General features: G+C 38.9%; 1 protein-coding gene across 6 annotated transcripts in view; it reads left to right on the forward strand.

The window, feature by feature from the left end:
• The window catches only part of Elavl4 (ELAV like RNA binding protein 4), a 128,796-nt gene that overhangs the window by 43,395 nt on the left and 58,541 nt on the right, over positions 1–26,860 (forward strand). The window contains exon 1 of one of the 6 annotated variants that reach the window (XM_021228384.2): positions 1,919–2,191. The exons of 1 other annotated variant lie outside the window; for it this stretch is intronic. In XM_021228384.2, the coding sequence (XP_021084043.1) occupies positions 2,144–2,191 (48 nt within the window). In that variant the 5' untranslated portion in view covers positions 1,919–2,143. Of the gene's footprint in view, positions 1–1,918; positions 2,192–5,169; positions 5,464–5,545; positions 5,614–5,832; positions 6,227–26,860 lie in introns of those variants that run through there. 4 more of the 6 variants (XM_021228386.2, XM_005072107.4, XM_013114987.3 and 1 more) reach the window with 4 other exon arrangements.

Below are 26,860 nucleotides of genomic sequence, written 5' to 3' on the forward strand. Positions count from 1 at the left end.
GGAGCAAGAAGAGATAATCTGGACAGCCAGATCAGGAGGCAAAGGTCCACAGCTGTGCTCAGGGGACTGGTGTGGAGAAAGGCACAGACTGACTTGGAGTTTTGTGTGTTGCACGTGAATGCTCTGGACTGCCCTAATCGACTGAAAATGAGCCAGCAACAGTCATATGGAACAGGTCTGTTTAGCCACATCTCTCGGTAGCATGGCAGATGGTAGACCGTCAATGGGTGGTATTGATTGGCTGGATTTGCCTTAGGGTAACAAGACTATGGGTCCTTAAAAACCCGCTTCATCTTATTTTCCTTTGTGCAGCTACATACAGTAGAGGTTTTCTCTTTCCCTTGCCCCAAAGCCCTGACCTCTAGCTTTCCTTTTTTCCTTTTTCAAATCCAAAGTCTTCCTTGGTAATCAAGTTAGAAAGGTTACCTTGAGATAAACACTCTTTAAATTATCACCACAGCAAGAAAACTCAAGAATATTTTATTTACTAGGCTGATTACATTTTAATGTTTGAAGAAAGTGACATTTTTTAATTAGTGTTTAAGACATATGGTGAGTGTACAAATTAGCTTATTTCATACAACCAGAATTTGATGAGAGCAACTCCTCCTTCTCACTCCCCAGTTAAAAATTGTCACTTGAATCTTAATATATGCAAGGAGGTTAAATGCTATTAAATGATGCAGTCTTGACTTAAAGATAAAGGAGACAGTCTCTATCTTGTGTAGCTAAATGCTGTCTGGACAGACCAGAAAAATAGTAGAATTGGCATCTGTGTCTTCAGAGATGTGGAAGTTCAGAGCTTTAATATCGTCCAGCCAAGAAAAACAAAAATGTCAGGTATGTGTGCATGTGCACGTGTGCGTGCGTGCGCGTGCATGTGTGTGTGTCTGTGTGTGTGTGTGTGTGTGTGTGTGTTGGTTTCTGCTTCAGATACATGGGAAAGTAAAGTGACATATGCATTCTTTGTTACTAGTAAAATTCTTCTTAAGTGTGGCCATGCAATGATGTAACTCTGTAGCCCTATTCAACCTCCACCTCCCTCTTGAAGATTTCAACTTGGGGCGTTCTCTTTATTCTTGGCAGAAGATCTGATTAATTGGAATAGAGTGGCACAAAGTAAATGCCAAGTTAGGTACACCTCCAAAATAATGTCCAGTAAAAATGTTCCTCTTTAAGGAAGATCTTAGGGGGAAAGAACAGCTCTGGGTAGAGACACATGTCTGGTTTGAGCCTGTGATTGTTTATAGCTGGTCATATGATAGCATTTTTGTAAAAGACATGCTTAAGTTTTGTGTTTGCCTTTTGTGTTTTCAGTGTCTTTACTTTTAAGCTTTTGGTCATTCATATCAGTAGAGACTACATCAAATAAACTCAGAAGGAAAGTTACACCTTTCGCTCTTGTTTCCAACTTTCGTGTGTTTTATCTGCATAGTATGCATGCATGAGTCCAGTGTTTGTCCTGTGTGAATGTTTCTCTCATTGTAAAAATAAAATATTTTCATATATTTTTAAGATCTCCCTTTCTTGGGATTAAATGTGGTTTCCTCCTTTATCATTTGCAAAATGAAACAAGTCTTGTTTGTGTTTCATTCTTTACAGTTCTTATTCGAATTTGTTGGTAGTGTTTTGTTCCCTTGCTTCAAGCCAAGAGGAAAATTTTTATTTACTTAGACATAATACAGTAGAGACAATCTTCCCTGTTAGGATGCTGGTATTTCTCATGTCACATCCAATACCTAAAAACAATTCCAAGGAGAAAGCACACCACACCACACCACACCACACACACACACACACACACACACACACACACACACACACACCTTTTAAGATGCTTTATCTGTGCACACTACCCACCTGGTGGTTATATAGTGAACTGTTACTTTAAAGAGTAGTTTAAACACCAGCCATGTTTGGGGCAGGCTGCTCTTGCAAAGAGAGCAGTACATATAACAGGAGGCTACAGTGTGAGAGATAAGGGGAAAATTCAGCTCACTGACTAGAGGTTTTAATGTGCGAACTCTGGGGAAATAATATATTGACTGTTCCGTGGTGCGCAAGAAAATTGAAGAACCCTTTGCAGCCGGAGTGCTTTGCAAAGGATTCTATCTGTTTCTCTTAAAACAAAATCTGTGGCAAGATGTTTGAAATCAGCAGGACGCTTAATGCTGCTTTGTTAAATAATGAGGTAATATTTTGTCACTTTTTTCTGGGCAGCATCTGTTTTTATCCCCTCCCCCTTCGTTTTTCCCCTATGTTTATGAAGGGTTCTTTTCTTTTTCCTTTCTTTATTTTCTCCCCCGCCCCCTTTCGTAGAAGTCTAGGAAATATAATTCGTGCTTCTTTTTCTGTTCCTTGCTTCCCGTGCTTTTAGAGAATTTGGTTGTCTATCTTTTTTTTTTCTGTTTCCTAGCCCATTGTGCCACGTAAGGCTTCTCCACTGCGCGGAGTAGGTAGTTATTAACGCTGAATTGGCTTCTGGTACAGTCCATCTGGACTCTTGTGTGGGAAAGCTGGCTGCCGGTGACTGATGCTGAGATATCTGCAGCCTTTGGGATGTGTGCATGGTGGCGAAGGGCTGACTGATATGAGATTACTTCTTTTAAGGGAAATTGTTATTAATGAGTCAAGAAACTGCTCATTTATGGTAAGAGGGACACAGCGGCGCAGCCAGCCCCACAGCGCTGGGATACCGTTTTTAGGTTGCCTTAGCTGCTTGAGTAAAACAAGTTTCTTTCTGTGGTGGTGGATTGTAGCAGAAAAAGAAGAAAAAAAATTATGCATGACTGGGAAACTCGCCTGCCTGACTCTTAAGATAATATATTGAGAATCTGTTGCTTTATAAATGCCACACCACACACTATGTATCGGTCAGCCCCTCACGCTAAAAGATGAATGGTACTATTGGAAATGTGATAATAAGGTTGACTTTTCCCAACAATAGGATTCTGCCTTTGTCTTTAGAGAAAAGGCCTCTGAGGACATTTGTGCATTTGTTTGAGGATTCCTTTGAAAGACTTTTACAGTGGAGGTTTTTGCAGAATTGATCAATATACAAAGCGCATGGAATTTTTTTAGCCTAACAAGACCAGGTAATTGTTTATGGTATAATATACAGTTAACTGTTTTTGAAAGGTAGCCAGAATGCTTTTGGAGATGCCTAATGCTAATTTATGGCTCGATGAGTGTACTGAAGTTAGTGTGGATGAGAAAAAAAGGTTCTAAAAATTTTACCTTTTATAACCTGCGTAGAAATAGCAAGTAAATGTCTTGTTCCAAGAGAGCTGTTTTTATTTGTGTGATTGTAGTATTATGTCAATATACTCTTCCCAATATGTTGATATTGGTGAGGTTACACTCAAGAGTTTTCTGGCTGCCAATTTAGGATGCGTAGACATATTCCTATGTATATCTGTCTAGTTGTTTGCAGCACTGAACCTGGTAATTCATCCATAGAGAAGAGTGCAGCAAGTACCACACACCAGTGTGACTCATAGGAACCCTCATGCAGATGCTAAGAAAATCATTTTAAAGTTTACTTCATTCTGTTCTACCTGAAGGGCCCAGCAGAGCTTCACATTTCTACTCCTCTTCATCATGTACTTTCATTTCCAATAGCTGGATTTATTTATATTTAAGCAAAAGGATTTATATAATGTATTCAACACATTGTTTCCAGGCGTATCTGTATCTGTATTTTCATAGAGTGTTCATATGTATGTTTGTTGAATGTGTTCATGAAGCAATGTTTTGAAGAGAATTGTTTTGACCTTTAAAAATGTACCAGTTTTTTCTTTTCTAGTAATGTTTCACAAACTCATTTACTCTTGGACTCCGAAGCCCGGAAATACCATATTTTGACCTGTAGTTCCACTATCCAGCTCACTGTCAACTTCAGGCAAAGATTAAAACCTGTGTTGACTATTTGCAACCTTTGTACATTTATTGATAAATACGGTGATTAAAGTGTGAATTAAATATATAGGGGTGTTACCCTTCTTCATGGGTGTGAGACATAAAGGTCTCAGGTAAGCTGCTTAAGAACCCAGGCCCAAACAATGCCTGCATGTACTCTCGCAAGTGTGGTGATACGGAGACTATGAAATATGTCACATAAGCAGGCAGATTATATTCATCACCATACATTTGTTAAATGTCTCTTTGTACATCTTTTAAGAGGCTGGGGGGCGGTGAGAAGCGAGGAAAGAGACAAAGTGTTCTGTTCAGTTGAGCGAGATGAGTGGTCTGCTCAGGTAATAAAATGAGGCCATTTTATTCCAGAACCATGTTTTGCCCTCACTGCAGTAGAGAAAGCAAAAGGGAGTATGTTTAGTCGACTTTTAAAAATTCAGAGCATGCCCCTATCTGAGTTGAAAAATAAATTCATTTAAATAAATCATTCATCACTCTCTGTTTTGGAAAACTCAGACAGAAGGCAGAAAGGTAAAGCCTGGCAGCTGCCTCCTCCCTCCAGCTTTTTTTTCTTTTTCTTTTTTAATTAGGAAATAGTATTCTGAGACAAACTTACGTGAACCTAATTCGCTGAGAAAGCTTAACCCCAAACTTGCATGCTTTTGAAATGCTGGTCATGTTAGCTGTAAAAAGACGAACTCCATACAGCAATACTGGGAAATAATAAAGTTAAAATGTAGAAGTATTAGCACATTAAAGTGCTTTTGTTGTATCTTTAAGCCTAGAGGCAGATCATTAAATATGCATTTCGCTAGAAAGCAACTGTCAAGAAAGATAAGGTGGTTGAAAATATTCTCCACTGAAAAAGCCCTCGATCAGAGGGATGGACTCCTGTATTCCCCCGCCAGGACTTGGAAGGACACTCCCACTGAGAAGGTTTGCAGTCCTCCAATGACCTGCAGTTGTGACAGTACTTTTTGAGCTGGAAGGAGGTAAAAGGTAAAAAATACAAGGATGGCTGTTGTTGCTTCAGCCGGGCTTTAATTACCAGACACAAGAAGCAGTTCAGAAATCTGGTCTCTGTTGTTGTAGAGGTCACCAAATCATTAACATCGTCAATCTGGCAGTAGCTAATTTAAATAGCACCTGATGTTGCAACGCCTCCCTTCGTTTCCCCAGCCAATCAGATTCTGGCTTCAGCTGACAGATGGTCCCATAAATGGATGTAAAAAGGGGAAGCTTCGAGCCAATTTCAGCAAGGCTCTGTTCAGTTGTTCTTATCTACATCCTAGAATCAGGGGTTTCAGCTCACTGCGCCTTTTCTTCCTTTTTTTTCCTTTCTTTCCCACCCCACCCCCTCCCAATAATTGATTTACTTTACAATCATCCACATTGTATTTGTGGACCATATATATATATATATATATATATATATATATATATATATCAATAGTAGTCATTTTTAAATATATTCTGAAACCTTTGCAAATTTTAAGAGAAGAGTCGAAGCCCTGCGAGACCCAATATTTGCCAATAAGAATGGTTATGGTAGGTATGACTAGATATATAATCTGTTGTTCGTGTTGCTAGAGGGAAGACAAGCGTCTACACCTTGGCCAGCCTTATGCTTGCACGAGAGTTTAGTTCTCTGCTGCTGTCTGGTTCCTACATTTACTATATCTTTTGTGTAGCGTGCGGGTAGGTCCTTTTATTGAAAAGCAGTGGGGAGAGAGATTGTCATTTTTAACAGGTCGTTATCAGTTTTCCCTTCCACATGAAAGCGGAGGGTGTGGATGGGCTGAAATAATTGCTGGTTTGTTGAAAGAGATTCTATTACTTGAGACCATCATGAGGGGGTGGAAGGGGGTTTCTTTTTATAAGAAAGAAGAGGTTTGTCTACATGCCTGGGTTTTGTGGGGTTTAGGGTGTATGCAGCAGGGTTAGGGATCTCTCCATTTCTGTGCTGGAAATGTAAACCTCGAGAGGCAGCTCCTGGATGCTGAACGTTGAGATGGGCAGTTGTGTTTCGGGGGACTGCGCAGTCAAAACGGCAAAGAGAGTGATTTATTGGGGCTTCAGTAAATGCTGCATCTTGTATTTCAAAGAGTTTCCTGTCATGACCTCATAAAAAGAGGAGGCGGCTTGTATGTGTAGCGGTGCCTGGCGTGTTGAGTTGTTGCTTCCTTCTCTGGGCAGCAGCTCTGTAAGAAGGGAATGTCAGCTTTTACATAACGCTCCTTTCCGCTTTTGACACACTGTGTGAGGGTCCGTCTTCTTCTGATCACAGATGGAGTGGAATGGCTTGAAGATGGTAAGTGAAAAGAGGAAGGCAGCTTTGGAGATTCCAGCCGTGTGTGTGTGTGTGTGTGTGTGTGTGTGTGTGTGTGTGTGTGTGTGTGTGTGTAAGGATGGTGGACTGCATCGTAAATCACTGTTCTGATCGTGTGTATGTGTGTGTGTGTTAGTATTTATTTTTCTGAAATCCTCAATCTGCCTCCAAGTATAATGGCATTGCATGCACAGAAGGCACATACTACATATGCCTCTTCCATCAAACACATTTTAGGCAAGCAAGGTTGGTGTCTTTTTTTTTTGGACAATCACAATGTCACCGTCACTGTTGGCTGGCGTGTCCACCGCCTCTGTGAGCCTTCAGCCGAATTACCCGACTGTTAAAGTTAAAGGCACATTTCTTTTCAGTCTCATACTAGGAGTGATGGGGAAGGCTGGGAGTGAGGGGTGGAGGAGGTGAGATCCAGTACCAGCAGATGCAATTGTGAAACAGGACTTTGAGATGTGGATGGGGAAGTGGAAAACCTTTCTGCCGAAGTAGTAAATCTATTTTTAGCATCATCTTTTTCTGGAAAAAGAAACAGGGAAACTCCTTGAGTGCTGCTCCTGTCTCCTGGTGTTGACCCTAAATATATGGCACAAAATGGCACAAATAGATGCCACGAGTGCCCATTTGGACTTTGAATTTTCACCAGCAATAGCTTTCAGGGGATTTGGGGCTGGGTAGTGGGGAAAGCTAAAAATTCATTTTTTCTAACTAGAAAAGCCTGAGGAGGACTTTTCACTCTGCATAGATGTTATAACAAAGCTGTGGTCTTTTTCCCATTCTTAGAGGATTGCCTTTGTCTGGCTGCTTGTTTTGATGGGTGTAAAACAAATAAGATTAGACCGAGCAGCCCAACTGAAAGCGATAGCTGGGAGGAAAACCCAATGAAAGGTTGCCGGGGAAACGAACAGAGGAGAAGCCGAGCAGGGAGCAGGTGGCTATCATGAGAACACACTGCAAACAGTGTAAAAAAGGAGGAGGGGGGACAGGACCTCGATTATCTTTGCTGTTCTTTGTGACCAGCCCAACTTTAATTATTCTTCATAAATAGGTGTTAATTACATTTCTAACTCTGGTTTACAGTGATTTTTTGAAATCTATCTTTCAGCATCTGTTCCCTTTCTCCTCTTTCTTTTTGTTTGTTTGTTTAAAAAAAAGATGAGGGGGAAGGGATAATAGGGTCTCTCTCCCTCTCTCTCCCTCTCTCTCTTTCTCCTTCACCCTTTCCCTGTTGTAAAATTGTACGTGGAGAAATTGCAAGGAATCTTGTGAGACCATATGAAAAAAATGTAAATTATACTGAATGAAGTTGACAGAAGCATAATAGTGAATTCCCACAGTTGATAGGTTCTGCAAATGATTTCTCTGAAATTTCCAGCAAATATTCATAGAAAATTATAAGTATATTAGATTTATACTAAGCAATGATTTTTGTGTTGGGTGATACTGGAATTTTTACTACCTTACATGCTGATACTGTAGTTTCAAGGAGTTCATTGTAGAAATGTCTTTGGAACACAGTCACGGAAGAGCCCTTTGCCTCGCTTCACTGCCTACTCCTATCTAACCATGCCTTCCACCTGCAAATGCATTTGGTCTTTGGTCTGGTCTTGGTATAAACTGAGTAAAAAGGTGATCTTTTTCTAAGTGTTTCTAAATGTCTGGTGGGACTTAAGCATACTAAATGACAGACATCTCACACTTGTCTCTCTGTGAGTTCTTTTCTAAGTAGTGTCTTTTCCCAGTGATGGTGGGTACCAAAAAGGACTAACAGAGATAGTGTTTGAGTGAATAGTAGTAGCATTAAAAAAAAACTGAAATAGTCATCAACTGTGGTTTCTTCCTGGTGACAATAGACATATATAATCCAGTAGCTAATTTGAAGTCCCAAAATGAAGGGTTAAAAAAATGAGATGTTTTTGGAAAGTAGAAGATATAATTGCTTTTATTGAAAATCCTCTTAATGTATTTTCTCTCTGCTGCAAATCTCTACCATCAGCCCCCACCATTTTTTTTCTGTGAGAATGTTCCTTTTTGCTTTGTTTTCTGATTGGGGGGGAGGCATTATTTTGCTTTTACTCTTAAGGTAAAAAATAAACATTTTCATCCCATGCTTGAACCTTGCTTTCCTGCCTTAAGTGCATAAACATATATCATCTATAAAATAGGATAGTTTTTTATTATCACTAATAAATTTTTCTTTTTATTTTCTGGCAGGTTTTAGTTAGGGAATTTGTTTCTATAAAAACTGTCACCTTGGCTTGGGTTATGAAAAAAAAAGACACATAGCCCTAGCTCTGCTGCTGACCTTTCTTGCTTCTTTGTCTTAAAAAATATTAATACCTGCTACCTACATCTGGAGGTATGCCTTGATAGAAGCACAAGATTGGGTGTGCGTTAATTCAGAAGTGAAAATATGGATGGAAATATTGCTGTAAAAACATTAACTATATCACAGTTTTACTGATCAGATTGTCTCTGCATTTCATAGTAATATATTGATTAAATCAGTTGATATTTAATATTTTGGACTGTCAAATGAGCAGAGGTGGGAGAGTAGTAAATGATTACTTTGAGAATCATTGATACTCTAATTTTAATATCTCATTTTAAAAACTTAAGCATTTAATTAGGTCTTACATTCCTACCCACCATTTTTTCAAGTCATCTTCTTGCAAAGATTATGGGCTTACCTATGTTTGATGGTTTGCACAAAACCTTAAAACTTTTTTATTCTCCTATAGACCTTTCTTTTAATATGAGGATTTTGTTAAAAACGAAAGACCAGGTTGTTTTGAAGTAATACTAGCAGAATTATTTTTAAAGAAAGAAAACTAAAATGATAGTGAATGTATTTTAGTTTCAAATTCAGTCTTGCTAAGAATTTTTGAGATGATAGACTTCAGATATTTTAAATTTGGAGTGTCTATGGGAATAATGGGTTTGAAATTTCAAATCTTAAACTCATTGCATGAATGGTACTCTGTGTGCGTGAGTGTGTGTGTGTGTGTGTGTGTGTGTGTGTGTGTGTGTGTTCATTGTCTCTAAAAGGATTTGTGGCTGAACTGAGGTCTTTTTCTCAAGTTAGAGTTACTATGAACAATGAAAGGATTTCCTAAGAGCAAATCCTTTGGTTTGCTTTGGTCTCTTCTCTCTGCGTTTAACTCCTTTTTGTCGTTGAATTCTCTTCCTAGGTAAAACACTATCCTATCTATAAAGAGACATTCTGCTTCATTTAGCCCTTGGTACTTTAATGCCTTATTTTAATTAAAAACAAAAAACAGAAGAAACAAATTATCTGTACGTACCACAAGTAAGGAATGGTAGGCTGTCTTAACAGAGGTCAATATATATGGACAGAAATACTTTGGCCTTGACAAATTTCTTCATCAGTTCCAGTGACCTGTGTCTACCAGACACTTAGTTTACATACATGGGCATTTAATATATACTTTTTTTCAGCAAGATAGCCAACAAATGCTAATCATACAAGTATGTGCTGGCAAACGCTGCAATGCAGTATTTTTCCCAATGTCATTAGGAGTTTCGGGGTATGGAGAGACATGAATAGTCTCAAGCTTCTTTCTTGCTGTCTTTCAGTTGATGGGCTGTGTGCAGAATTGGTCAGTTCTCCTTTGGAAGGAAGCAAAGTCAATGTTTCATTTCTGACTATCCATTCCTTCATGCGTTTGATAGCAGGAGGGTGGTATCAGTGTATTTTTGTGAATTCTTACATTTGTCTTAGCTTTTCCTTATTTGACGTTAACCAAATGTGTGTAAACATATACCTGTAAGTATATGTGCATCTGTAAATGGAAAGGAAACTGAAGTAGGCTACTTTTCCTAAGTACTTCATTTTCTTTATTAATTTCAAGAGTCCTCTTAATAGAAAAAAATACAAATTTTCAAGTATTTATCCAAAAAGACATTGAGGTTCTGCAGGCTCCCTCTAGAAGTCAGACACTTTCTTTACCAGCCACTTGAGGAGCTGTAAATGTGCAGATCCTGAACTATGTTTGTGAGCCAAAAGTTCCCTCTCAATCAAGAGACTAAGGGATGGAGTCTGAATTTAAATGAGGTCCTTTGTTCTTTGGGAACATTTTGATATAATATTAGCACTGGTAATATTATTAATAATAATAATGAGGAGGAGGTAAATGCTCATGTTGACATCCTATGCTTTGTTTATTCAGGTTCTGTGGGTGTAGGATGTTTTAGGGTCATCCTTCAATTTTAAAGTCTTGGTATATTTTAAGGCTAGAGTACTTTTGTAGATCAGTGGCTTCCAAGGGTTAAATGACAAGATGGCCTAAGGATAAGTGGGTAGCTGGAGGTTTCATATACAGTGATTGTCTTGAATTAGTTATCTAGCAATGAAAAGGAAAAAGACTGAAGGTCAAGAATGGGAGAGTGTGGAGATGGGGTGGAGTGGGACATCAACATGTGAATCCACATGGTTCTGGTTTAGAAGATAATGAGCGTTACAGTGCAGGATGCCCCATAATTTCTCAGAACCCTGACTTTGCAGGGTTCTTACTTCCTTGTTTGTTTGTTCACACCTTTAATTATATCCACTTTGGGGTGCTAGCTGGGGGTACAGGGATAAGCATTTTGTTTGTTATTTACTTCATTAAGAATTCAGGCAGCATGTCCACAATAACTTTGGAGCATCAGTGTTAGGAACCAATCACATTGAAAAGGAAACTGTTACAAAACAGAGGAAAATAAGAAAGCAATCAGCCAGCCAGCTAGACCTGGAAATCCACTGTGCTTGACGGTAATATTTATGTTGGTTGCACATTCATTAAAAAATAAAGTATGCCTTGGGTGCTCCTATCAGGCTGGTGGCTGGCTCTCCCACCCCTCCCAGACTCCTCCTTGCCCACTCCATCCCTGAGATTCTGCCTCCACCATTTTTGCTTTGGACTAGTCTTGCCCAGATCCTTGTAGCTCACATCACTACATTACAAAACCTGCCCCCAGTAAAGATCGTCTCCCCAAGACTCAACCTGAGGGATCAAAGAATCCTTAAATAAATTTCAGTTAGGAACTCAGTAAAACTATCGAAGAAATACTGGTCAATGCACTTGTGTGCCCATCTTTATTGTTGATGTGGTTGTCGAAAAAGAAAAAAAATCAAACCCTTGTTTTGAATTCCAAAAGTTAAATACAAACCTAGGGGGTTTGTTAATGAAAACCAAAAAAAAAATTACACAGCTTAGGTAGTCACTTAAAATGACTTCTGATGGACTCTTGGTTTAAAAAATAACATTTGAGTTTAAATGTTCAAATATTCATTTTATACTACAAAAATTAGCGTTTTTTCTATATGACATGTAGTTTCTCCTCAGGATAGAAGGAGGTAGAGAATAAATTTCAGCCAAGATGACCAATTCAGAAATCACCACATCTTGGAGGTCTCTGCCTGCACTCTGGGGCATGGGATCCTGTTTTGCATCTGCGCATCTGTGAATCCTCTATGTTTGCTCACCCTCTTGTGTGGCCGGCCGTTGGATTTGATTTGCCATCGGGGTTATAGCAGAGCTGATGGCTATTTCTTGTTCCATGAAGATATGTTTGTTGAAGACTTGCTACATATTTTTCCTTGGAATTCAATGTTGCCACTTATTTCAATGATGATCAAAACCATAATTATGGGCTAAGTTTTGATGCCTGGAGGTAAAGTTGAGGTGAGAGGTCATAGGCTCCTTTTTACCCAACAATGACACTGGTAAACAGAATCCCATTAGAACATTCAAGTTGAACATCAGTAGTTTCCTTTTGCAAGTCTCTAAGTGACTCCAAAAGACAGAAATTAAAAATCTTCTAGACATTTTTTTTTCTGTAAGGTTTCATGTATCCAGATGTTCACGCTCAGGAAGAAGCAGTTTGGACAGTTGGAAGGAACTTGTCTCTCATCCAGATGCCTGTGAAACTTGCCTGGAACCTATTAATTTTACAGAAATTCAAATATCGTCATTTTAACAGAAACTTCTTTTTTATTCTTTCTTGAGGCAAGCCCTCACTGTGTGTTGTCCAGGCTAGTCTTAACTAGACTCTAGTGATCCTCCCACCTCAGCCTTCAGAGTACCTGGGACTACAGTTGTGCATCACTATACCTGGCAAAAATGTCTCCTTTAATACTCTTTCCTTTATAACTGCATCTGGGCAGACTGTGACCCTCTTGGCATACTTTTGCACAGACTAGAACTTTGCTAATGGAGTAGAAGGCATGGCATTATCTTTTAATACATACCTTGGCAGTGTGAACTCTGTGTCTCTCTTTCTGTCTCTCTCTATTTGGCTGTGTGTGTGTGTGTGTGTGTGTGTGTGTGTGTGTGTGTGTGTCACAAACATCTGTGACCCCTAGTATGTCATGGCTTGTGCCAATAATGACTTCTGAAGCAGTTTGTGTTTTCCCAAGCCCTTTAAAAGTTTTGATTTCTAATTTGTATGGGAAAAATAAGAGAAGTTCAGTTATTTGTTTGTTTGTTATTTCCAGTGCCCCCTTTGAGGACGCCACAATAGTAAATACAGCTCTAAGGATAAAAGTGAATGGCTAAGAACCTGCCATCTTTGCTGATGAAACTTTCGTTAGGAAACTGTTCACTTAAAATGGAGTAAACTGACTACATGCCTGCAAATTTGTGATTTGGACTGGGTTTGACTCACCCTTTCTTATGTTTCTTTTGTAATGTAGCCAACCACACATTTAAAATTTGGATATGGTACATGTCTTCAGCATTAATTATCTCTGTTGATGCACTGGGTACAGACAGTCCAATTCCCCCAAGTCCAGATTCTTACTGTAACACCAAAACAAAAGTGATACTTATGAATAATATTGGGAGAATTGTCCTCATAGTAACTGTTCCCCAAAGGAGGCTTTACATAAATGTACATTTATTATTCAGGATATTAAAAGGCAATCCTTAGCTTTTACTTTTTAATTTGGACTAAAATATGTAAATTGCTTTTATTTTGGAGTTGCTCTGTTTTAGCTGGCTTTGGGGGAGGATAACTTTCTAGTTTGATTATATTTTAATTGCCTCTATAATGGAAGAGGTTCCACTCTTGAAATCAACCTGGTTATTGTGATTAGGACCCTGAGGGCCAGTGTGCAGTTGAGACTAAAAACATAAATATAGGCCTGTCCACATAGAGAAAAATTAGTTTTATTCTTACAGATACCAGTAAGCATGCTTTTGTTGGTAAAGTCACCTCAGAGGTTGTGAAGTCATAAGTGCCTCCAGATGAGGGGATCCCTTCATAGTATGCATGTATTGACAAACCTCCAGAAATATTCTTCCTTCTTCTCTTCCCTTAATTTCTTCCTGTCCACCGTTTTGTGTGTGTGTGTGTGTGTGTGTGTGTGTGTGTGTGAGTGTGTGTATGTGTGTGTGTGTGTGTTGGGTACATACATATATGTCCACATCTGTGTGAAGGTTGGAAATTGATATCAGTTGTTAGTTGTTATTAGGTATTTTTCCATGATCTATTTCCACTATGTTTTTGAAGGTAGTATCTCTTGCTAAACTTGGAGCTTGACAGTTTTAGATAGTTTAGCTGCCTGGGCGTGACCTAGGGAACCCCTGTCTCTACCTGCTGAGCGCTGGGATTACAGATGGCTGCCATGCCTACATGGTTTTTCGTATGGGTTCTTGGGATCTCCCTCTGGTCCTCATGCTTGCTCCCCAAGTGCTTTCCCCATGGCCCTATCACTCCAGCCACTGTCGTATTTTTGAAAGAAATGCAAAAGTTTTCAGGGAGCTAAAAAGATGATTCAGTGATTAAGAGCACCTGCTGCTCTTGTAGAGGACCTGGGTTCAGTTCCCATCATCCATATGTAGCTCATAACCATCCTACATCCAGTTCCAGAGGACCCAGCTCTTCTGGCCTCTGAAGGCACTGTGCATACATGATAAATACATGTAGGCAAAACACACCACACACATAAAAATATTTTTCTTAAGTTTTCAGAGTGGGGTATATGTGAATTAGAGTCCTGACTTTTCCAACTGGGCAATGTTGGAGAAGATATTTCAACTTATTGAGTTTAATTTTCTCATCTTTAAAATGGGAAGATAATGTCTGATTCACAGAGCTTCTGTGGGGATAAATGAGGGACAATATTGAGCAGAACCTGCCATCTACAGGTCCTGAACAGTGAAGGGACTTAAAAGATGAGTTCCATTAGTCTGTCTGTCCTTCTGTCTCTTGGCAAAACCCTGCTCCAGGGAACAGATGTTCATCAACCCATGTGCAGTGTCCTGGGAAACCACACTACATGGCACCCTCACAGCTGCTGTCTGCTCACAGCACTCAAGGGAGTTAATATGTCAGATTTATCATGCAGACAGACCTTCAGTCCTTCCTGGAATCATGTGGCTTTACTACATTTTCTGTGTCCTCCAAATTTTGAAGGGCACATCCTTTGGAATTAGAATTAGCATGAGATTTGGTCATCAAAAGAGAATAAAATCTGACGATATAATTAATTTTAGCCAGTGCTGTGTTGTTTTTAATTTCATGCAAGAGTCTATTGAAATCTTTAGGAGACAACTAGAAAGACAATAAAAACGGATTCAGCTTAATGATTGCTTCATTTCCACTTTTGCCCAGAAACAAAACTTACTTTGGAGCTATTTTATCACTGCCTCCACATCTGCCTTTTTTCTTCATCCACCTTGTGTTCCCAAAAGGCTGGATTTTCCAATTCTGCTTCTCAAAAGAGAAGCCAAAGCAAAATGAGTTGCTGTGATTTTTCTAGCTTTGCCTTCGGTTTTCCTCCTTCTGTTTAGTGAGGCAGGATGATGGATCGCTTTGGCAGTGCAAACAGCTCTAGAAGTGATCTGATTGACTGAAGAGGTGTGTGAAATGTGAAAAGAATGCTGGCCCACTATTTATTAGCCTCCTATTTGAGGAGACAAAAAGAGAAAGAGGGAGAAGCACGGGCTGAGCAGAACCATCACAAACCTTGATGTGGTGGTCATTGAATGCCCATTCTAAGGGTAGGGAAGAATGTCAGGACAGGTAGATGCTGGACCTTTATTCCATGCCTCTAAAGAGGTAACTAAATAGGAACAATAAATAAATCCATATGTTTTCCTAAATTGGTGCCTGTGGCTTTTGACAGTGAGGATGGAAGAAAAATATAAGTAGTTGCTGAAGTAGTTCCAGACTTAACTAAAAGCACAATCCTTACAACATGTTTTAAGTCACAGATTTTTTAATTCCACTTCAGAATGAACAGCAGAAAGTGGGTTTTTTTGTTTGATCTTTAAACAAGACAAGGGCTTAGAAATCTAAACTGACCCCCTCCCAAGTCTTGTAAGCCCTATGCTTTTCTTTTTAAAGAGATATGACTTTCAAGTCCTTGCCAAGAATTTCCTACGAGTTTTGCAGGTGTGTGTCTATATGCCTTGTGTGTGGTATGCAGGCACTCTGAGCAAATTTGGGAATTTTTATCGGTGTGGTTGTATGGGCATAAATACAACTATAAAAGTGGAGTCTGGGGTTGTAATTCAGTGATGGAGGCCTTTCCTTGCTTGTGTGAAGTTAAAACTCCAGCACTTAAGAGTGTGGGGAACTTGATTTTAGAAAAGGGTGATATAGAAGATATTTCTCTGTATTTTAACCCAGAAAAATGTCACCTCTTAATGAAGGAACAGAAACAGAAGACTGGATTGACGATTTCAGTAAGCAAATGGGTAGAGTAGGGAGTAGGTAGATAGTTCAGGTCAATGCTAGATAGATATCTGTGATGTATAAAAATTGAAAATTCATCAGTATATATAAGAAATTAATTCTTATTTCTGATTTAAGAAGTCCTATAAGAAGAAAAACATTGAACTTCAAAGTGCAATAGTAAAGACTTTTGTCTGTTGTTGTTGTTGTTGTTGTTTTGTTTTGTTTTGTTTTGAGACAGGGTAGGGACTCTCTATGTAACTAACCCAGACTGACCCCAAGCCTACAATCCTCCTGCCTCAGGCTCCCCCAAAGCTGAGATTGCAGGAGTAGACAACAAATTTCTGCAGAAGGAACTTTTAAATAGGACTCCTATTAATGAATTTTGGAGACACCAGCTTGTAGTTGGTATAATGTCAAGGCTTCGCAGCTAGCAAGTTGCACCATCATTCTTAGGACCAAGAAGGAAGTTTGAATTCTAGATCATCAGCTGTGCACTTTCTATGCACTTCTGCTTAGGACATGCCTATGTCCATTGGAGATCATCACTCATATTCACTTGAAATTGTAGTATTTTTGTCCTGTGCTGTCAGTTTTGTCTCTTTAAATGTAATAAAGGCCGATACTGTTATCCCTTTTTACAGGATATAAATCTTACTTTCTCAGTTTATAAAATAAACAACACCAGAGGTCATCACTCTTAAGTGTCTACTTCCCCAAAATTACATTTCCTGGAAGAGACGAAGAAAGGTAATTCCTTTTCTAGACTGAAATTTTAATTGTAGAATCAGCAAGCATATATTGCATATCTACTGCATGTAAGACCACATTGTAGATCCTTGTAGAATGTTTTATCACCTAATATACATCCTAATACAGCGAATAAATGGTGAGCAGCTGAGTGTAGACAATGTCTGTACAGAAAAGTTCCATTGCACAAGAGAAGGAAACATGAGTTCTTTGGGAGGAAAGGAGGTGGAACTTATTGGACTGCATTCCAGGAAACCCAGAAAGACAAATTGGAGGAGAGAGATTCCCTATGAACAGAACAATATGTATAAAAGCATGGAGGGAGGAACTTACAGCACTTGCTTGAGTAAGAATGAAACAAAAGATAGAGAAAAATGCTAAGAGGCAGAAGCTATCAGATAGAAAGATTTGAGCATTGTGATGTGCTTTTAACTTAATACTGATGGCTTATGTTAGAATCTTCTGTTTCCTGATCATTTTTGCAGGGCCAAGATGTCATTACTTAGCTACCATATTTCAGAGGTCAAGACTCCCTAAAGGTGTTTTCTGGCCCTTGGGATACGGGGCCAGGAAGCAACAGGAGTAAGAATAGTAAATCTATTTTATACTGTAAAATTTGAGCCATTTAAAGGGGTGTATGCTGCTATTTGCACCAAGAGGTAATGGTCATTTCATGGTAGAAATGGCCAGAGAGAATTGTACTGGGTGGGAAGCAAACTTATTCCTTGATACTTAAGAAAATAGCCACTAAACTCTTTCAAGTTTTATACCAAGTTAATTCACTTCCTGACTCAGGTCTCTGTTGGTTATCTTTTCAGCTTGGAAACCAAAGATTATGACAAATGTTCTCTTATTTCAATGTCTGGTATGTAGTAGGTTCTTGATAGGGGTTCATATAATTGATTTAAGTTGTCATGATGTAATTTGATGTGTTTTTATTTTTTTAAACTATAGTTAGAAGACTTGTGAATCTTGGATCTGTTGTTAAATTACAGGATTTTGTTTATCCCAAATCACCTAACTTTTCTGAGTTTAAGTTTTTTAGTATATAAAGTAGAATTAATGCAACTTTAAGTCGGAATAAGATCCACTGAGCTATAATTTTTATGCACTCTATAGACAGGAAACCAATATTGGCAAACCAGTAAGCTGTTGTTCAATTCCATGAAAATGTACTGAAATGCCTAATGTGTATGAACACTACAAAGATAGCTCAGTATGCCTCTACTCTTGAGGATTTATTAGCTGTCATCCAGCTTCTGATTTAATCACAGCAGGAAATAGTATGGGTATGGAGCGTTTTATACCATGTGTTCTATTTTGAAAGTACTGAGAACAAAGTACTTGAAACATACTAGACATTCAATAAAAATTTATTGGATTTAATTGTAGTTGGATTAATTCTGGCCTAGGAATTGAGAATCAAGTATTACAGAACTTTTAAGTCAAAGAATCACTACAAATTTTGTAACTGTGCCTTACTGCATAGATGCCCTTATCTGCAATGGGGGCATATTCATCTGTCCTAAAGCCAGAATTTTTGAGTTCCTAAAACAGACAGTAGAAAATAGTCAATAAGATCTTGATTATGCAAACTGTAAGATTCAAATTCTATTCAGCCAAAGAGGACGTTTTCCTCATAATTTGGTGGGGGGGAATCCTTTGATGGAGGCATTTAGATGGGCTTTCTTAGAATTTAAAATAATAAAGTAAAATCATGGCTATGTTGCTATTTTACTGTGTCCCTCACGAACCTTACAGTCACAAGTCGTATTACTTTCTGAGCCTCAGTTTACATATCTGCAAATTCATTTGTATCTCTCAGACTGTGGAGGCAAAAATGAAGCCATTTGATAAATGTTTATGCTCTTTCAAGAATTAGTAGTAAAGGGTACATGGTCCTCTGTCTGCAAGGAGCTGTGTGTCTGGTAATGGCACTAAAAAGGTGGGATTCAAACTCTCATCACCTGCAAAGGCTAAGAGAATGTGGCACCCTGTGGTTTTCCTGGGGTATGTGTATTACCTTCATGTACATGACTCATTTGCATCTTATTTGCATTCCAGGCTTATTGAGCAACAGTGTTGCAATATCCATCTCTTTTGTCCTCTTTGCTTTGGGTCTTAGCCTTGTCTGTTGGCACATTGCTTCTTATACCATAGTTACTGGATAAATCCAGCCCAATTCAGCAAATATTTACCAAGTCGTTCAGGGTACTGTGCTGGGAAAGGGAGAGTAACATTTGCTGAGCAGAACTGAATTTAAAATGGCTTTGAAGCACAAAGGGGGACCAGCATAGTGAGGAAGTGATATACCAGTGGGGAAAATGTCTCTGATGTATTTGGGACAAAAAATAGAACCCCAAAGAAGACTCTGCTGTGAGCCTAAAACAAAATGATGATGATGATGATGATGATGATGATAATAATAATAATAATAGCAACAATAATAACAATGGATTCTTCTCTCTGAATGCTGTTTTGTTTATATATCATGAAGAAACCATTTATTTGCTATAGACACACAATTGGGACATTCTGTGTGATAGTTCCTCCATGTTGTGTGGCTCAGGAGCAAGTCCTTCTGCCTTCTCAAGGCCTGGGGGACTCTCTGTGACCTGGCAACAGTGCTCTCCTGTTCAGTTCCCATCCTCCTATTCATTTCCCATCATGCAGCTCTCTCTGTCTCTGTCTGTCTGCCTGTCTCTGTCTGTCTGTCTGTCTGTCTGTCTGCTCTCTCTCTCTCTCTCTCTGCCTTCTGCTTATAGTCCACTGGGAAAGTGCACCCCACTGTTCCATAGCTATGCAGACAGATCTTGAGGTCTCCAGCATCCTTCTCTCTTACCTTGTTTTAAAGGTTTCCACATCACCTGGTAAGGCTTCCTTCAGTCACTATGAGTAGGTGGTATCTCTTCTAATACTGTCAGTGACCTTCCATCCTTGTCCTTCTATACTGCAGAGTCAATTATTGACTTACCTATTTGTACTCAAAACACCGTATCCTGAAGTTTAGTTGTGACACTGCTATTGCTCACCAACCACAGTTCTGTAACTTTTGAGAGTGCCTATTTACGAGAAACTTTTCCTGATTGCTGTGACTCACCTATAATTCCTCAGTAATTCTTCTTTCTTCTAGACTACTTCATGTCACCTGTTATCTGCACCACGCAGCTAACAGTGATAAATCACAATAATAGCAATCCTTTGTAGTGTGTGTGTCGGGATTTGAAAAAAGAACTCTACTTAAGTTACCACTTCAATCTCGTAACAGCTCTGGGAAGCAGGTATTTTTAGTTCCACTTAGAAGAGAGAGCACCATGTAACTTAAGTAAGTTGTATAAGGTCACAAGGCTAGGAAATGTCAGACCTAGAATTCAAAGCCTCTTCTGTGTCTAATTCCAAAACCCACTGCTCTTTCCCATTTTGTATTACTCAGTCTTTCAAAGGTAGGAGATAATACAGGAATTTAGCCTTGTGGTTATTGGTAGGGACTTTTGATCTAGAACGTATGAGTTCAAGCCCTGACTTTATCAATTGAAGCCTTATACAGGTTACTTTCACATCCACAACTGAATCATTTATCTGTAAATGAGACTTGTTAAGAGGATTAAGAACTTGAGACAGTGCTTGGCATACAAAGTGGCAATGGTCATTGTCATCATTATTACCATACAGGTTAATTTGTATCCTCCTCTTCAAACATTTACTTAGGGGCCTGCTAAATACCAGCCACTGTTCTTGGTGCTAGAAGCAACAGCAGTGAAGAAGATTAGTATCTGTCCTTGGGGAACTTTTGTTTTAGAGGGAAAGGCAAGCACAGAAGAAGGTAACAGGATCTATATTACTGTTATTATATATCATTTAATATTTTATAATTTAACATAATGATATGCTATTTTTATAATAGGAGATAATGGCATACAGAATATGTTGTTGACACACAGTGAGTCTGCTATAGTCCAGCCAATGGCAAGCTAGATCCTACCTGGCAAGCTAGAGTTAGCAATACCCTGTTCTGAAAACTGGAGCTTCATATGCCTAGTTTCTGATTGGGGGTGGGGTAGCTGTATTGGGGCAAGATGCCATCTCTAGACTGAAAAGAAAGTCAAACAGCTAGGTTAAGATGTCAGGGTCTTAGGGAAACATGACATAGAGGACTCATAAATAGGCCAGGAGTCTCAGACAATGAGGAATGGTTTTTTTTTTATTATTCTGTATTTGACAGTGGAGTGGATATATATCCAAAGAAAGTCACAGGGTTTTAACCAGTCATCTAGCTAAGGACAGACTCAGCCAGGCTAACTTGTCAGGGAAGTTTGTAATGTCTCCACATGGTTTTCTGTGATGGACTGAGCCTAGAGGGTATGGAAGTGCCTGACATTGCTCAAGAGTGGTCCACTGAGGAAGTCATACCCTTTGGAGTCCTAGAAACAAGGCTCTTATTCCTCAGCTACTTGGTGTGCTGTGATCTTGTCAAAGTCACTAACTTGTCTGAGCCTTGATTTCCTTATGTCTGTAAAACGAGACATGATACTTACAGCAGAGGTTTGTTTAGATGACAGTTTAAATTAGCATTTGTATAAACCCTGATTCAGAGGCTGGTGTATAGTAAGCAGTTACTAAAGGAGGATTTTCAAAACTAGTTCAGTCTCCCTCGGGTGTGCATTTTAGGTATTGGTCATTACTTCAGGACACACAGGGAGAGATTTAAACTGAAATATGATAGCTACACCCCCAGCCCACAGCTTTCAAAGAACAGAGTAGATAATCTCAAAACCAGAACTGTATCACCTCAGAAAGGATTGTGGATGCCAAACGAAAATAAGATTGGATTTGCTTCAAGTCAGTGTGATAGAGACTGAAATCACCAGTCTCTACTACAAAGCTGTGTTGTCTCTGTCTTCCCCGAGGTAACAAGCCCATAGAAGCCTGAAGCTTTGTGAAGAAAAGTGTATGATAAAAGGGCATTGGACTCTGAAATGTTGTAAGTGTTGGGAGTTCAGTTCTTTCTTATAGTAAATTGAGTATTTTCTTTTGAATGGGAGGGGATTCTGGGTAGAAGGGACTGCTTGATTTGCTCTTGTAGGTCAGAAGTATTTATGGAGGGTGTCTTATTACTAGATTATAGATAAATCTATTTGGTACTCTAGTGTGAACAACTAGAGAACTTCCATTGTAAAATATAGACATAAACATTGCTGGATTTTAAATCTCCTTGCCACTGTGTATGGTATTCCATAAAATTGCATTAAGTTTTTGTTTGTTTGTTTGAGAGGGAGGACAGTACAGTTTATTCTCATCCCACAACTCTGTGTCTTCATTTAGCAATATGTAGACTTAAAATTACTTTAAGAACAAATCTGCCCATCAAACAAAAGTAAGAAAAGAATAATTGTCTGAGCATTTGCCAGTATGCTTTTCATGTGGAGGCCTAGATGAAGTCCTAAATATTCTCTCCCTCTTGTGGCTACTGGCATATTAGTATTGTGATTCTCCTTGAATTTATATTACACTGTAGAGTGGTTAATTGACTTGTCCAAGTACACACAGCAGTCAAGAATTTGACCCTAAATAGTACAGCTCTAAAATGCCCAAGTTAACCACTATACTGTGCAATAAATAATTCATAAATATGTGAATAGATTTTAACTGAACAGATGTAGGATTGTACAATTATTTATTTATTCACTTACTTAAAATAAATAACATGTAGGCATGCTCAGATCTAATGGATGTGCAGGGAAATGGGAAGTGCCCATTTTGTCTTTGACTTGAATGACTTACAGAAACTTCCAAGGCAAGTATGTTGAAACATGACTGCAAACTCAGCCTTTTAGGAAACTAGGACAGAAGGATGAAGAGTTCCAAGTCAACCTAGACTACCAATACCTTGACAAAAACAATACCTCTTGTGAGTGAAAATGTTCCATGGGCTCTTTACTTCCAGAAGATACTAAAGACTGAAGCCAGATTCAGACCCATAAGGAAAATGAATTCCTTAAACCTTGAGTTTAGGACTGAGACAGAGGAGATCCAAGGTGGAAGGAATGTAGAGATGAAGAAACAAAGCCTTTATGTGTCCTTACCCAGAGAGTAGAAGAGCCATGCAATCTTTTGGGTCCATTTGAAAGCAGTTAGCAGCCCAATATTGATAAGAGTGGTATAGATTTAAAAGGTTTAAGTGCTCCTATTTTTAAATTGATTCTAAAGAGGACAGATGAGAGAGGTTTATAGCAGAGTAGAGTGGTGGAGAACAGCAAGGACAGCAGCTTTGACTGTGGGAAACAGTTCAGGACCTAACAAGTCGTCCATCCATCCAGGCATGCTGCCCACAGAGCCTAGAATCTACACCAGGTGTTCACTAGTCTCTGAGGTTGCAAGAGACTATCAGCTACTATCAAGGAGCTCACAGTCCAGTTGTAAAGGAAGACAGGAACATGGTAAATGTTCAGAACAGAGTGTATATAAGGGATAAAGGAGTGAGCTGTGAAGAGAACATGGGGGATGATATGTCAAGCATGATGGCAGAGAGAGTAGATCTTCCCAGACCAAAAGGAGTGCTTGAACAGAGAAGCATGGAATCAACACAGTACAGTGAACTCCAGTTTCTCATAGGCAGCTACCAAAGGCTGTCACCTGAAATGTGTTTTCCAGGGTGTATGTGACATGTAGTACATAAAAGAGGAAGATGAAGTCAGTGGATGGACATCAGACCATAGCTCTGCACTTCTTACCCTCAACAAGGAGAACTACACCCAGTTCTAGAGTTCTGCATGCAAATTCAGTGGAGTAATGAGCATCAGTGTAATTTGATGAGTTCTTTTGTAAGTGGGGGTTCTATGGGAGTCAAACCCATTTCTTCTGGGGGACTAGCACTTGCTATGTTCTCTGTTCTCGCCACCACACTTTTCCAACTTTCCCTGGAAGATGCACTTTCCATACGTTCTGTGAGAGTGGCTGCTCCCTCGGGGTTTACAGGGGAAAGAGAAGTGTGTGGAGGGTAGGACAAGAATGACACCTAGCAGAAACTGTAGAGACCTTCTGTTTCCATTTGGTAGTGTACTGAAACTTCCCATGAATATCTGAGCCTGTCCTGAGGGAAATCGGAAACAGTAATGACTGGGTTTATTTGTATTTAAAATACCTAAGTTTATTCACTGCAGAGGGTTTTTAAAAGGGCAAAAAAATGCCAAAAATTATGTTGGTAAATATCAAAACGTACTTTCATTATTCATTTTGTGGGATTCTTCCAATCCCCCATCTTTGCTATGTATCTCTCTGCTTAGTGTTATCATGAGAACTTAGTGAATGTTTGGAAAGCAATGTGAAGATGAAGGAAATAGCTACCAGCTCAAGTGATAGGCAGGAAGGTCTAAAGTGTTCTTTTCTGTTTCCAATACCATAGACAAATCTTACCAGCATTCAGATTAGTGACCTTTGTCACCTGCAGAGTGTTTTGTAAGGGCGCATTTTGGTATGTTATGATTTGGACAAGGGGAACAACTGAGAATTGAATGCTATCTGTGTGCCAAACTCTGGACCAGATATATTTAAATTGTTATTTTTAATCTTCATGGGGCAGACTGACTTGTTTGCATCACATCTTTCAGATGAGTAAATTACACTTCAGAGAGGCTAAAGCAAGGTCAAGGCTGGCATTGGTTTTCAAACCCAGGACAGATCAACTCCAACCCCTGTGTCTTTTATATTATACCATGAAGAACTCTGATTAATATCTTTTCTGGAAGATCTATTTATTTGGCAGTATTTCCCAACTAATAGACTAGACAGCAGACACAACGGCTACATTGTCATAATCATTTAACTTTTGTATCATTATTGAGTTATATTTTATGCCATTGGAAATGTTCCTCAGAGGTATAGGAAAAAGAGAAGAATTTTTCAGAGTTGAGTTCAAGTTGAGTTCAAGCCACAGTGATAGTGGACACTGCAGTGAACTGCAGTGACGGTGGACATTAACTGGGATTTCATTTTTTCCATCATGTGGAATGTAACCATATTTTTATATCTGTAAATGCAAAAAAAATGGCAGTAGCCACCTTGCAACTTTGTGCGAGATTGCAGTGAAGCCATGTGTATGAAGACACCCATTCACCACTTATTACACATTGGAAGGAGTCCATGGTAATTGCTTTGCCAAACATTTTCCTGGATAACCCAAAAGAACTTTTGAATCAGCATTACAACAGGGTCTCCATTTAGTAAGAATTATTCTTAATCTGATCAAAGACTTTGTGAGGCTTTATACAGATTTCTTCACTACATCTTCTATGACTTTGTATACTAATCATTCATTTACTTATTTATTTACTTCCTTGTAAGAACTCTTTTTCTACCCCTTCATATGTCTGGCTTTTAATAGAATTAAATCTGACCTATGGAACGAACTAGTATGTGTGACAGCACTTAGCTTGGCTTCTGTTCCTTGCACTGTTTTTGTTTGTTCTGCTTTTAGGAGCCAACTTCAATTGTGGGAGAGGGATATTTGAACAAAGTGGTATATCATAAGCATTCAGTTGTGGCATATAACTTGCTTTCAAATGCACCTGTAAAATTTGACAGGAAGTTCCACATGTTTTTGTTAGCCATTGTTTTTGTTGTTGCTATTGATTTGTTTTGATTTTATTCTGGGGTCAAAAGACTATGGCCAGAGTTGGGAGAGTTTATCAAGCAAATTTCCTTTGTAGCTCTGATTTTGGATAAGTTACTATAGTCAAAGAACTCGGTTTTTTCAGTGTCTGTTTCATGAATGTGTATCATCTCCAGCTTTTTCTGGAGGCATAGTAAATTAGTCCTAAAAAGCTCTTATGAATGATAATGCTTTCAGATTTTTGTGTTCCTAAAAGTCTTACTATTTGTGAATTTTTTAGATTACAATTAGTGCTGTTTCAAAGGTTTTGAAAATAGAATGTGGCTATAAGGAGAAAATATTAAGTTTATTCTCTACTCTTTAAAGTTCCTCTTTAGGAGGCAAAATCATAAAATGCATTGGTAGATATTTTAAAATAGAACAACCAGGAAATTAGGCAAAGAGGACAAAAATTCCAAAAGTAAATTCCAAAGTAAGGCTCATGTTTTATTTATGTATGTATTTACTTGGATTTTGAGACATGTTCTCACTGTGTAGCCTCAAGTTCATAGCAATCCTACCTTACCTTCCTGGGTGTGGAAATTACAGGTGTGTATAAAAGTTCTAAGTGAGGCCCTGTGTTCTTTACACTCAAAGAACTGCAGATTTAGCACTTGATTTCCTAATAATATATTTTTTTAAGATCCCCAAAATGACTGTTTGGTATCTTCAAACCAAAGCAAGCTCGTAGGAATGGCAAAGTTACCTCCAAGTAAACAGAAATATTTTGATACCTAATGACTTTTTCCCTCCCCACTTTGGTTCTTGTCTGTGAATTTTGAAAATGAACAATGTATTGCGAGGATGTCCATATGGAGGAGTGGGGCTTCAAAAGCCTGGTGCAGAATGCAGCTTGACAGAGTCATACATTCACAAGATGTCCTTGAAGATGGATCACAGAACAGAGATCAGGGAAATTTTGGCAGCTGCAGTTGGGAAAATAAATGGCTGTTGTATGATTGGGCAGATCCTGAAAGCAGGCTCCTGCTCAAACCATGTAATTAAGAAAAGTGGGAGCTTTTGTCCAAGTGCAGATTGTTCATAATATCAGAGTTTGTCAGCCGGAGCTGTTAGAATGGATCAGTGCTTTCCACTCCCTGGTCCGGGGAGCCATTTTCTTATAAATCATCTTCTCTCCTTGCTATCCTCACAAAGGTTGCTGCCAGGTGATGAGGCAGATGTGAGGCTGTAACCTTGTTAACTCACGCTGATTTAGGTAAAGGAGAGACTGGATGGACCAGAGGTTGTGTCAAGAAATGCCATGGGCTCTGATGTAGAAACAGGGTGTGGCCGGTGAGATATCCTTCCTGATGGCTCTGGGTAGGAGGAAGAGCTGCTGTGGCTCCAAACTGATTTGCACACTTGTAATTTTTTTGCTAAAAATTAACTTCCTTTTGGATACAAAAGTGCTATATTCTTATAAATGCAAGGCAAACATTGAGAAACTAAGATACAGATGAGTACAACCATGGCCTGTAAACCTAGTGCTTTACTGCCATTTTTTTTATTTCTCTCCTGTTCTA

Source organism: Mesocricetus auratus, unplaced genomic scaffold, assembly GCF_017639785.1.
Source record: "Mesocricetus auratus isolate SY011 unplaced genomic scaffold, BCM_Maur_2.0 Super-Scaffold_100014, whole genome shotgun sequence".
NCBI lineage: Eukaryota > Metazoa > Chordata > Mammalia > Rodentia > Cricetidae > Mesocricetus > Mesocricetus auratus.